Consider the following 14325-nt stretch of genomic DNA (forward strand, 5'->3'; position numbering starts at 1 on the left):
TTGTGCAATGACGTGCAATCCATACTGGGCCTAACATCGTCTGAGCCTGCCTCATGCTGTATAGACATATATTTTGAATGTGTACGCTATCCATACATATTATCCGGGGATACGGTACCCCTTCTAACCTTTGTGCAATGACGTGCAATCCATACTGGGCCTAACACCGTCTGAGCCTGCCTCATGCTGTATAGACATATATTTTGAATGTGTACGCTATCCATACATGTTATCCGGGGATACGGTACCCCTTCTAACCTTTGTGCAATGACGTGCAATCCATACTGGGCCTAACACCGTCTGAGCCTGCCTCATGCTGTATAGACATATATTTTGAATGTGTACGCTATCCATACATGTTATCCGGGGATACGGTATCCCTTCTAACCTTTGTGCAATGACGTGCAATCCATACTGGGCCTAACACCGTCTGAGCCTGCCTCATGCTGTATAGACATATATTTTGAATGTGTACTCTCTCCATACATGTTATCCGGGGATACGGTACCCCTTCTAACCTTTGTGCAATGACGTGCAATCCATACTGGGCCTAACACCGTCTGAGCCTGCCTCATGCTGTATAGACATATATTTTGAATGTGTACGCTATCCATACATGTTATCCAGGGATACGGTACCCTTTCTAACCTTTGTGCAATGACGTGCAATCCATACTGGGCCTAACACCGTCTGAGCCTGCCTCATGCTGTATAGACATATATTTTGAATGTGTACGCTATCCATACATGTTATCCGGGGATACGGTACCCCTTCTAACCTTTGTGCAATGGCGTGCAATCCATACTGGGCCTAACACCGTCTGAGCCTGCCTCATGCTGTATAGACATATATTTTGAATGTGTACGCTATCCATACATGTTATCCGTGGATACGGTACCCCTTCTAACCTTTGTGCAATGACGTGCAATCCATACTGGGCCTAACACCGTCTGAGCCTGCCTCATGCTGTATAGACATATATTTTGAATGTGTACGCTATCCATACATGTTATCCAGGGATACGGTACCCTTTCTAACCTTTGTGCAATGACGTGCAATCCATACTGGGCCTAACACCGTCTGAGCCTGCCTCATGCTGTATAGACATATATTTTGAATGTGTACGCTATCCATACATGTTATCCGGGGATACGGTACCCTTTCTAACCTTTGTGCAATGATGTGCAATCCATACTGGGCCTAACACCGTCTGAGCCTGCCTCATGCTGTATAGACATATATTTTGAATGTGTACGCTATCCATACATGTTATCCGGGGATACGGTACCCTTTCTAACCTTTGTGCAATGACGTGCAATCCATACTGGGCCTAACACCGTCTGAGCCTGCCTCATGCTGTATAGACATATATTTTGAATGTGTACGCTATCCATACATGTTATCCGGGGATACGGTACCCTTTCTAACCTTTGTGCAATGACGTGCAATCCATACTGGGCCTAACACCGTCTGAGCCTGCCTCATGCTGTATAGACATATATTTTGAATGTGTACGCTATCCATACATGTTATCCAGGGATACGGTACCCTTTCTAACCTTTGTGCAATGACGTGCAATCCATACTGGGCCTAACATCGTCTGAGCCTGCCTCATGCTGTATAGACATATATTTTGAATGTGTACGCTATCCATACATATTATCCGGGGATAGGGTACCCCTTCTAACCTTTGTGCAATGACGTGCAATCCATACTGGGCCTAACACCGTCTGAGCCTGCCTCATGCTGTATAGACATATATTTTGAATGTGTACGCTATCCATACATGTTATCCAGGGATACGGTACCCCTTCTAACCTTTGTGCAATGACGTGCAATCCATACTGGGCCTAACACCGTCTGAGCCTGCCTCATGCTGTATAGACATATATTTTGAATGTGTACGCTATCCATACATGTTATCCGGGGATACGGTATCCCTTCTAACCTTTGTGCAATGACGTGCAATCCATACTGGGCCTAACACCGTCTGAGCCTGCCTCATGCTGTATAGACATATATTTTGAATGTGTACGCTCTCCATACATGTTATCCGGGGATACGGTACCCCTTCTAACCTTTGTGCAATGACGTGCAATCCATACTGGGCCTAACACCGTCTGAGCCTGCCTCATGCTGTATAGACATATATTTTGAATGTGTACGCTATCCATACATGTTATCCAGGGATACGGTACCCTTTCTAACATTTGTGCAATGACGTGCAATCCATACTGGGCCTAACACCGTCTGAGCCTGCCTCATGCTGTATAGACATATATTTTGAATGTGTACGCTATCCATACATGTTATCCAGGGATACGGTACCCTTTCTAACCTTTGTGCAATGACGTGCAATCCATACTGGGCCTAACACCGTCTGAGCCTGCCTCATGCTGTATAGACATATATTTTGAATGTGTACGCTATCCATACATGTTATCCGGGGATACGGTACCCTTTCTAACCTTTGTGCAATGACGTGCAATCCATACTGGGCCTAACACCGTCTGAGCCTGCCTCATGCTGTATAGACATATATTTTGAATGTGTACGCTATCCATACATGTTATCCGGGGATACGGTACCCTTTCTAACCTTTGTGCAATGACGTGCAATCCATACTGGGCCTAACACCGTCTGAGCCTGCCTCATGCTGTATAGACATATATTTTGAATGTGTACGCTATCCATACATGTTATCCGGGGATACGGTACCCCTTCTAACCTTTGTGCAATGACGTGCAATCCATACTGGGCCTAACACCGTCTGAGCCTGCCTCATGCTGTATAGACATATATTTTGAATGTGTACGCTATCCATACATGTTATCCGGGGATACGGTACCCTTTCTAACCTTTGTGCAATGACGTGCAATCCATACTGGGCCTAACACCGTCTGAGCCTGCCTCATGCTGTATAGACATATATTTTGAATGTGTACGCTATCCATACATGTTATCCAGGGATACGGTACCCTTTCTAACCTTTGTGCAATCACGTGCAATCCATACTGGGCGTTAGAACGGCTGGCGAGCTGTTAAGCAAGCTACAGCACCTGTCCAGACAAGTACAGGGATTCCCTAGCGAGGAGACTTATTTGATTGTTTTCAATGTTGGGACAGCAATTTTTGGGGAGCACTATACTCTGGAGAATGATAGATGGGGCCCACCATACACTGGAACATTCCAAAGGTGGACATCAGACACTGGAGCAGCATTTACAGGGCCCATTATACACTAGAGCATTAGAAATGGGGCCCATTATGTTTGGAGCATTATTTGGGCCCATAAGACAGTGGAGCTTCATCCACGGGGACCAACATATACTGTAGCATTATGTGGAGCTCATCATATACTGTTTCAAACATTATATGGGACCAATGATTTTGTATGGAGAAATAGATGGGCCTCGTCATGAGATGTAAAAAGTGAGGTATTTTTCATTGTACTATACCGCTATTTCTCTGCCGTATCGGAGCATGATGAGTTGTGGTATGTGTTAAAGGGGCGCTCTTTCGCCCAGGGCACATGAAAACCTGCAGCCAGCCCTCCCCCCCACAAATTTAGCCAAATAACCCCCATTTTTCGGTGCGTAACTTGTATTATGAAGTTAATTAAGGTTGACAAGCTTAAGTAAGAAGAATTGATGCTTTTGGCATTCAAATGGGCACTGTAGGTGTGTTTCCTGTCCTCCTCTCACTGCCGACTTTTATTCCCCATTGACTTACATTGGGTTTCGTGTTTCGGGACGACCCCGACTTTTCCCTATAATCGGACGATCTTGCTCGACCCGACTTTTGGAAAAGTCGGGTTTCACGAAACGAAACGCGACCCTAAAAAAGCAAAAGTCGCTCAACTCTAGTAATCAGTGATCCCCATCACTAACGTTGTTCAGCGGGTTATCTGCACCTGTAAGCGACAAACGCTGGCCTTTTCAGTGTAGCGCACATGCAGCCACGGACATGTAAGGGCATGACACACCAGTTATCAAATCAATCAAATTTATTATTATCGCCAAGTACATATTACATATATACAAGGAATTCTTTGTGGCAAAGAGGCAACATAATATATTACAACAGATACAACAAGTAACATCTAACAAGACAGATACAGTATATAGTCTACACATGACGATTTAATTGTTGAACAGAGAGTGGATAGAAGCTGTTCATATGGCGGTTGGTACTGCATTTGGGGACTCTGAAGCGACGTCCTGAAGGGAGTAGTTGGAATGAGGAGTGTCCCGGGAGAGAGGGATCGGATGAAATTTTCAATGCGTGGGATCGAATACTCTTATCATAAAGATCCTGGATTTTAGGCAGGGGGGAGCCTATAATTCTCTCTGCTGTTCTGAAAGTCCTTTGTAAGCGGAGTTTGTCATGCGCAGTGGCTCCCCCATACCAGACTATCAGAGAGGAACAAATCACAGATCTGATGACAGCATTAAAGAATAAGATCAGCAGATTCTTAGACAAACCATATCTTTTCAGCTGACGCAGGAAGAACATCCTCTGTTGTGCTTTTCTTATAACAGCATCCACGTTTTTCCCCCATTTAAGATCATGAGAGATGATAACACCAAGGAATTTGGTCTCTGTGACCCTAAGAACCACTTCGTCATGGATGTAGATTGGAAGTATCTCATGTTGATCTTTCCTAAAATCCACAACCATCTCAGCAGTTTTTTTAGTGTTGAGTACAAGATTATTGGCTTTACACCAGTCACATATTCTTTCCACCTCACTCCGATACAAGTCTTCAGCATTTCCCCTGATGAGACCAATCAGTGTCATATCATCGGCAAATTTCAAGATTTTTACTGAGTCTGCTGAAGAGATGCAATCATTCGTATAGAGAGAAAACAGTAACGGGGACAAAACACACCCCTGAGGTGCCCCGATGTTTGTGACCAAGGTGTCCGAAGTGAATGGTCCAACTTTTACACTCTGTATCCTGGCTGTCAGGAAGTTATAAATCCACAAGCATAAGTTGAGAGGGACTCCAAGAGCTACCATTTTCTTATGAAGTAAATTCGGATCAATGGTATTGAACGCTGAGCTAAAGTCCATGAAAAGAATCCGGACATATGAGTGCCGTTCATCTGTATGATCCAAAATGTACTTCAGTGCCAGATTGACAGTGTCGTTTGCCGAACGATTCTCCTTATAGGCAAACTGAAGCGGGTCCCATAGCTTCTGCATGAATTTTATCAGGTGGGACATCATAATTTTTTCGAAGACTTTCATAGCTACAGATGTGAGTGCTACTGGTCTATAGTCGTTCAACTCAGAGGATCCCACTTTCTTGGGGACAGGGATAATTGTGGAATTTTTCCAACACTGAGGTACAATGCACTCTTTCAGTGACACATTGTATATATTTGTCAGTATAGGGGCAAGCTGGGTAGCACATACTTTCAGACACATTGGAGATACACCATCAGGGCCAGGTGCCTTTTTGACCTTAAGTCCCTTCAGGATGCGTATCACCTCTGCCTCGGAGATCACTACTTGGGTGTTGCACAATGAATGATCTTTATATGAACAGACTGAGGAGCTTAGAGATGAATAGCCACTGTGTGTAGAGCTTGCCTCAAATCTGCAGTAGAATTCATTTAACTCTGCTGCCAGACTTCTGCTGGGGTTCACTATAGTGGGGTGGCTTTTATAATTGGTGACCTCTCTTAATCCTCTCCATGCAGATCTAGTATCTTTTGATGAGAACCTTTCCTCCAGAATCTTTGCATACTCGTGTTTGGCTAACTTGATCTCTTTAGATAGCGAGTTCCTAAGTTTCTTGAATTCAGTAATATCGCCTGCTTTATAAGCCTCCTCTTTTCTCTTACGGATCAACCTGACTTTATTTGTAAACCACGGCTTGTTGTTTCCCCGAAAGTGGACAGATTTGGATGGAATAAACGTGTCTTCACAAAAACGGATATATGAGGACACTGCATCAACCCATTCATCCAGACCCGAGCATGTTTCCTGGAATACCTCCCAGTCCGTGCATTCAAAGCATGCTTGCAGTTGCAATTTTGCCTCCTCAGACCATGTCTTCCTATCGGGAGATTTTTGTGTTTTGGCTCCGTAGCACAGGATGGCAGAGACCGCGCCAGCCGCCGCTCCCCCTCCCGCAGAACCGGCTGCCAAATCCAAGAAGCAGCCAAAGAAATCCGCCGCCAGGAGCAGCAAGAAATCCTCCGGTCCCGGCGTCTCCGAGCTGATCGTGAAAGCCATGTCAGCCTCTAAGGAGCGCAGTGGGGTGTCTCTGGCCGCCCTGAAGAAGGCGCTGTCTGCCGGAGGGTACGATGTAGAGAAGAACAACAGCCGCCTGAAGCTGGCCGTCAGGTCTCTGGTCACCAAGGGTGCCCTCCTCCAGGTGAAGGGCAGCGGCGCCTCCGGGTCCTTCAAACTCAACAAGAAGCAGGAGACTAAAGTGGCCAAGAAGTCAGCAGCCAAGCCCAAGAAACCCGCTGCTGCCAAGAAAGCTGCCAAATCTCCGAAGAAGCCCAAGAAGGCTCTGACCACGGCCAAGAAGAGCCCGAAAAAGGCCAAGAAGCCCGCAGCTGCCAAGAAAGTGGCCAAGAGCCCCAAGAAGTCGAAAGCTGCTCCCAAGCCTAAGAAGGCGACGAAGAGTCCGGCTAAAAAGGCGGCCAAACCTAAAGCTGCCAAGAGTCCGGCTAAGAAAGCCAAGAAGCCCGCGGTCAAGAAATAAGTTGCGGACCCAGTTATTTTACACACAAGAAGATACACACAAGAAGTTATTGGCCAATCTCATGTGCCAGAGCCTCACGTGTCCCTCTAGTAAGCCGGACTCGGACCGCGGGGCATGACGGAGTCTCGTTCGTTAATGGAATTAAGCTTGCAATGTGTGCATCTGTTCTGTAGCTGGCATGTTTGAGGTTTCCCAGGTGGAGTCTAATTTAACCGTAGGCTCCACTCCTGGTGGTGCCCTTCTGGACATTCCTTTAAGGTTCAGCTTTGCAACCATACTGCCCACGTAAAACAAACACTTTGCCTTCATGAACGCTGTTTGGAGGGTCATGACTCGTGGGAATAACGCCGCCCAATCAGTTAACCTGCTAGAGAGATCGTTCGTTGCTCCCAAGCATGACATCACACTCCCTAGGAGGAAGGTAATGCCACTATGGCGATCGTACTCCTGGGGGCGACACAAGTGCACTGATGCTCAGCCACTGGTCGATGAATCTGCTGGTACATTGACCCAGACCACTACATTCCCCTCGCACGCTACATGGCCTGAATCTGACCCTGATGAAACTCAGGTTACCCTTCCCATACACAGTTCCATCTTACACGGTGACAAAGAGGAAGCTGCAGATGAAAGTGCAGGTTCGGCCCACCCGCCGTCAGACACACCACCGTACTATCAGGGGCCCTGTGCCAGTGCTGTCGCCAACGAGTGGGCCCCCCCTGCTTGCTCAGGATCACAGCACTTGCAAGGTTGAAATACTGTGCAGTGAGATGGAAGATGGGGACGACGAGGAGTCCAGACTAGTACATGGATTCCATAGCGAGGAGACTTATTTCATTGTTTTCAATGTTGGGACAGCAATTTTTGGGGAGCACTATACTCTGGAGAATGATAGATGGGGCCCACCATACACTGGAACATTCCAAAGGTGGACATCAGACACTGGAGCAGCATTTACAGGGCCCATTATACACTAGAGCATTAGAAATGGGGCCCATTATGTTTGGAGCATTATTTGGGCCCATAAGACAGTGGAGCTTCATCCATGGGGACCAACATATACTGTAGCATTATGTGGAGCTCATCATATACTGTTTCAAACATTATATGGGACCAATGATTCTGTATGGAGAAATAGATGGGCCTCGTCATGAGATGTAAAAAGTGAAGTATTTTTCATTGTACTATACCGCTATTTCTCTGCCGTATCGGAGCATGATGAGTTGTGGTATGTGTTAAAGGGGCGCTCTTTCGCCCAGGGCACATGAAAACCTGGAGCCAGCCCTCCCCCCCCACAACTGTATTATTATTATTATTATTATTATTTATTGTTATAGCGCCATTTATTCCATGGCGCTTTACATGTGAGGGGGGTATACATAAAAACAAGTACAATAATCTTAAACAATACAAGTCATAACTGGTACAGGAGGAGAGAGGACCCTGCCCGCGAGGGCTCACAATCTTCAAGGGATGGGTGATAATACAGTAGGCGAGGGTAGAGCTGGTCGTGTAGCCAAATAACCCCCATTTTTCAGTGCGTAACTTGTATTATGAAGTTAATTAAGGTTGACAAGCTTAAGTAAGAAGAATTGATGCTTTTGGCATTCAAATGGGCACTGTAGGTGTGTTTCCTGTCCTCCTCTCACTGCCGACTTTTATTCCCCATTGACTTACATTGGGTTTCGTGTTTCGGGACGACCCCGACTTTTCCCTATAATCGGACGATCTTGCTCGACCCGACTTTTGGAAAAGTCGGGTTTCACGAAACGAAACGCGACCCTAAAAAACCAAAAGTCGCTCAACTCTACTCTTCACTCTTTTGCATGAAGCTTGGAAGGTGCTTTCAAGTTTTCGTAATAATAATGTCCTAGGATATTATCCTAATAATGAAATGTTTTTTTAAGTTCATGGCATTTGGTTCGCAGCCTACAAATCTGAATCAGTTACACCAGTTTTGTCAGGAGGAACCCAAATTCCAAACAACTATTGTGAGAAGCTTGTGGAAAGATATGCCAAACGATTGACCCAAGTTATTCAGTTTAAGGGCAATTGTACCAAATACTATTGAAATGTATATAAACTTTTGACTTTGCAGTAAGTAATAAAAATGCCTTAGAACATTCTCTCTCTCATTATTCTGGCATTTGACAAATAATAATTATGGTAATCCTAATTGACCTAAAACGCAAAAGGTTTATTTTGATTTCATGTCAGATATTGTTAAGAACATGCATGTGTCTCTTTATATAGTACATGTAAACTTCTGCCATCAACTATATATTGTTTATATATATATATATATACTGTATGTTATATACAGTATATATGTCTTCACATCTTGTTCCATCGAGATGTCTCCGGATCCTAAAATTCCAAGTGGCAAAAGTTCACCGTCCGCCATATTGGGACACCCAAGTGATGGGTGTTCCAATATGGAAATAGCTGGTGGTACCAGTCTTTTGCGCGGTACCACCAGCGGAACACCGTCACACCACACACACACACACACTATATATGCACCACACACACAAACATACACTGCATATGCTGTACACAACACACACACACAGTATACGACGTACGCAGCCTCCTTGCGCAGTGCCACCAATGGAACACCATCACGAACATGCCGCCGCTGGACTCAGCCAAATGATTCACTGACCACCGCCATTTTTGTACAGGAGGAGCGCATGTGCAGTTTTAATGTGACCGCCGCTATCTGTCTGCACAAAGATGATGGCGGTCTGGCGAATTCCACGCAGGCGCAGTGAATCATTCGGTTGATCCCGGCGGCAGATGTGCAGCATGTCTACAGGCAGAGGAAGCCCGTCACATTAAAGGGGTTTTCCCATGAACGAAACTTCATTTTAAAAATTGCCTGTGTCTGACTGTATGTGGAGCATACCACATCTTCTGGGCAGGGGAGGAAGCAAAGACAATACTGACATTAAAGAAGGGGATCACAGAGGATTCATTTTGTGAGGTAAAATATTTCACTGACTGTTTTTAAACAATATTTTACCTCTGCAATCTCCTGCTGTAATGTCAGTATTGTCTTTTGCTTCCTCCCCTGCCCAGGAGCTGTGGTATGTTCTGTACACGGTCAGACACAGACAATTTTTAAAATGAACTTTCGCTCGTGGGAAAACCCCTTTAAAAAGCAAATATCAACACCAACATAAAAAAATACCAAGAACATACCATCAAAGAAAAGGACGGCTATCCAAGTTACCGCAGAAACATGACAAGGGGGATAGCACATGGGGTAAACAGATCAAAGAGAGCACAGATGGGAGAAGTCAGCACATGGGGAAAGAGAGAGTGGATATGTGGGTGAGCACATGGTGGAGAGATTTTCAATGCTGCAAGGCATGCCCACATTGTGACATTACTGCCCTCCCAATGCGATAGCATCGGGCCTCCATCTAGTATATATATAAATATACATACAGTTGTGGCCAAAAGTATTGACACCCCTGCAATTCTGTCAGATAATACTCAGTTTCTTCCTGAAAATGATTGCAAACACAAATTATTTGGTATTATTATCTTCATTTAATTTGATTTAAATGAAAAAACACAAAAAGAATTGTCCTAAAGCCAAATTGGATATAATTCCACACCAAACATAAAAAAGAGGGTGGACAAAAGTATCGGCACTGTTGGAAAAATCATGTGATGCTTCTCTAATTTGTGTAATTAACAGCACCTGTAACTTACCTGTGGCACCTAACAGGTGTTCGCAATAACTAAATCACACTTGCAGCCAGTTGACATGGATTAAAGTTGACTCAACCTCTGTCCTGTGTCCTTGTGTGTACCACATTGAGCATGGAGAAAAAAAAGAAGACCAAAGAACTGTCTGAGGACTTGAGAAACCAACTTGTGAGGAGGCATGAGCAATCTCAAGGCAACAAGTCCATCTCCAAAGACCTGAATGTTCCTGTGTCTACCGTGCGCAGTGTCATCAAGAAGTTTAAAGCCCATGGCACTGTGGCTAACCTCCCTAGATGTGGACGGAAAAGAAAAATTGACTAGAGATTTCAACGCAAGATTATGCGGATGTTGGATAAAGAACCTCGACTAACATCCAAACAAGTTCAAGCTTCCCTGCAGTCCGAGGCTACAACAGTGTCAACCCGTACTATCCGTCAGCATCTGAATGAAAGGGGACTGTTTGGTAGGAGATCCAGGAAGACCCCACTTCTTACCCCGAGACATAAAAAAGCCAGGCTGGAGTTTGCCAAAGCTTACCTGAAAAAGCCTAAAACGTTTTGGAAGAATGTTCTCTGGTCAGATGAGACAAAAGTAGAGCTTTTTGGGCAAAGGCATCAACATAGAGTTTACAGGAGAAAGAAAGAGGCATTCAAAGAAAAGAACACGGTCCCTACAGTCAAACATGGCAGAGGTTCCCTGATGTTTTGGGGTTGCTTTGCTGCCTCTGGCACTGGACTGCTTGACCATGTGCATGGGATTATGAAGTCTGAAGACTACCAACAAATTTTGCAGCATAAAGTAGGGCCCAGTGTGAGAAAGCTGGATGTCCCTCAGAGGTCATGGGTCTTCCAGCAGGACAATGACCCAAAACACACTTCAAAAAGCACTAGAAAATGGTTTGAGAGAAAGCACTGGAGACTTCTAAGGTGGCCAGCAATGAGTCCAGACCTGAATCCCATAGAACACCTGTGGAGAGATCTAAAAATGGCAGTTTGGAGAAGGCACCCTTCAAATATCTGGGACCTGGAGCAGTTTGCCAAAGAAGATGGTCTAAAATGACACCCCTGCAATTCTGTCAGATAATACTCAATTTCTTCCTGAAAATGATTGCAGACACATTTACATGCAACTGTATATATTTTCAAAGTGTGTGATAAGTCTCATCTAGCAATCATACAGCTAGTTGTAGCCACAAATTACTTTATGTGTATGTAACAGCATTTTTGTTTAGGGTTAAGCATTTTTTTGTTAAGCATTAGTGAATTTTAAATCAAAAGTATTCTTACCCCCACCAAAAAAAGACGAAAAAAAATTCACATTTACACATATTATACATTTTTCTTATCTATTTCAAGTTTTCATTTTGCCTTGTTCTGTTGCAGCATTTTTAGATGTTCCTACCTCCTGGCATAAATTTCTAGGTGGATCTTTTTGACCAGGAATAATTTATGTACTTTAACCCAAAATTTTAAAATAATATATTTAAGTAAATCAAGACATTTAATTATTATTGCTCATTTTGCCCATTTTTTTGCTAATTGTCAAGTTGGAGACACATGCAATAGACACTGATAATATAGGCAGGCTATTGTTAATTATCCTTTTTGTCCATCGTGTGAACCCTGTCAGCGCCTAGCACATCTTGCTTATGTCATACTTGTCAGAAGTTGGATAAGTTTATAAAGAAACTAAACAATGTGATTGCAGAAGGAGGGAGTCTTGGAGCTGCCACGAACTCAGTCCATATAATCACATTAGTTGAGCCACATGATAACAGCAGGTGGGTGCACATCCAAACTAGTAAGCATAGTAACCAGAGTAAAATAGAAAAGGTGACGGCACTCCAAAAAAGATGAAATTAAAAACTTTTATTGCGGCAAATCAAGCCATAATTAAAAAACAAAGAACCTGACGGGTTCGTCTATTGCACCCTTAGTCATAGGATAATAATAACAATAATAATAATCTTTATTTATATAGCACCAACATATTCCGCAGCGCTTTACAGTTTAACAGTTTCAAAACACAAGTCATAAGTAGCAACATTAACAATACAATAATTAAAGCAAAATAAGACGAAATAAGATGACCCTGCTCGTGAGAGCTTACAATCTACAATGAGGTGAGGGAGATCCAAATTACAGGTGTGTATTTACAATTGTATATTTATAATGAAGGTCCAGCCATCTTGAGGGAGTGAAGGATGGATGGATATAGTGAATGGGCTACACACGCACACTTACACATAGAATGATTTTGATTAGTGAACGTGATAAGCCACTCTGAACAAATGTGTTTTGAGGGAGCGCCTAAAACTATGCAGATTGTGGTTAGTCCTAATTTCTTGGGGTAGAGCATTCCAGAGGATAGGAGCAGCACAGGAGAGGTCTTGGAGTTGGGAGTGGGAGGTATGGATTAGTGCAGAGGTTAGTCGAAAGTCGTTTGCAGAGCACAGCGATCGGCTAGGCCAATAGGCAAAAATGAGGGAGGAGATCTAGGGGGGTGCCGCACCGTGGAGAGCTTTGTGGGTGAGAACAAGTACTTTGAATTGGATCCTATAATGAATGGGCAGCCAGTGTAATGACTGATGAAGAGAGGACACGTCCGAGTACCGATTAGCCAGATGGACAACCCTGGCTGCTGCATTAAGTATGGACTGGAGAGGGGATAGTCGAGTGATGGGGAGGCCAATTAATAGAGCGTTGCAGTAATCCAAGCGGGAATGGATCAATGCTACAGTGAGGGTTTTTGTTGTTTCCATGGTGAGAAAAGGGCGGATTCTAGAGATGTTCTTTAGGTGTAGGATACATAACATGGAATAAAGAAACATTATATACAGACAAAGAACCAATCAAAACATGTCAATGATTAATTAAACATGCACATGGTGTGATTGCAAAAACTCTAAGTTAGAAGCCCAACATTAGTAAATATAGAGCATATCATTTCTGGAATTCATTCCTTGAGGAAATTTGGTGTCCAGTTTTAACATCCAGAATGCTTCATGCGTGAAGTGCATTTTTTATTTGTTGCCACCTTGTATTGACTGAAAAAAATTTTCAAATGCAAAAAACATAAAAGTTGAGGTGTCTCCCTGATGCTCATTAACAAAACGATTTTCTGCATCTGAGTAGCTGGCATTTTTATTTGATATAAATGTTCTGCAATGCGTTTTTTTATTTTTCTAGTTGTGCAACCAATATACTGTTTTTGACATGCTGTACAAAAAATACAATAAACAACAAATTGCGAGTTGCAGTTCATATATGAGTAAATTTTGAAGTTGAGAGTAGGAACAGAAAAAGAAAAAACCTCTTTGGTTTTATCCACTGCAAAGGCACATGCAGAGCATTGATTTCCAGCTCATTTATAAAAACCTTCAGTGGATAACCAAGATTTGGATGTAGAAATGTCTTTCCATAAAGTTGGTGAAAGTGCATTGCCAAGGCTAAAACCTTTTTTCGCTGCATAGCGACTACCATTATTTACAATCATGCTTAATTTGTCATCCTGATTTTAAACCGGCAGGTATTTTTTAACTATTGCTTTAATAGAATTGAATTGAGAGCTGAAGGGTGTGGAAAAAGTCACATATGTACTTTTATTGTCAGGGAGATTAAATCTCCCAGAAAAAAACCTGTGTTGATTAGAAACTTTTTCAAAGGCAGTTTTTATAGCATCATATTTATACCCTGTATCCAAAAGACACGAGGAAACTCTGCGACTTTCCCTCAGAAAAGACTCATGGTCTGAACATAATCTTCTGACCCTGTTAAATTCTCCATATGGAATGGCCCGAATACTATGTTTGTCATGTGAAGATAAAGACAAAGAAGTGTGTTGCCTGAAACATTTTTTTCTATATACAGAGGTGTGGATTT

General features: G+C 43.4%; 1 protein-coding gene across 1 annotated transcript; it reads left to right on the forward strand.

Annotated features, from left to right (window-relative positions):
• The first annotated feature begins 6106 nt into the window (after positions 1-6106).
• On the forward strand, positions 6107-6724 carry LOC141100222 (histone H1.5-like). The gene has a single exon (XM_073588555.1). The coding sequence runs from the start codon at positions 6107-6109 to the stop codon at positions 6722-6724; it is 618 nt and encodes a 205-aa protein (XP_073444656.1).
• The last annotated feature ends 7601 nt before the right edge of the window (positions 6725-14325 follow it).

This window comes from Dendrobates tinctorius, unplaced genomic scaffold (genome assembly GCF_039654945.1).
Source record: "Dendrobates tinctorius isolate UK_male_01 unplaced genomic scaffold, ASM3965494v1 ptg000103l, whole genome shotgun sequence".
NCBI classification, from domain to species: Eukaryota; Metazoa; Chordata; class Amphibia; order Anura; family Dendrobatidae; genus Dendrobates; species Dendrobates tinctorius.

Excerpts from the sequence above, each read along its gene's own strand:
- LOC141100222 (XM_073588555.1), top strand. The coding sequence starts at position 6,107 with ATGGCAGAGACCGCGCCAGCCGCCGCTCCCCCTCCCGCAGAACCGGCT.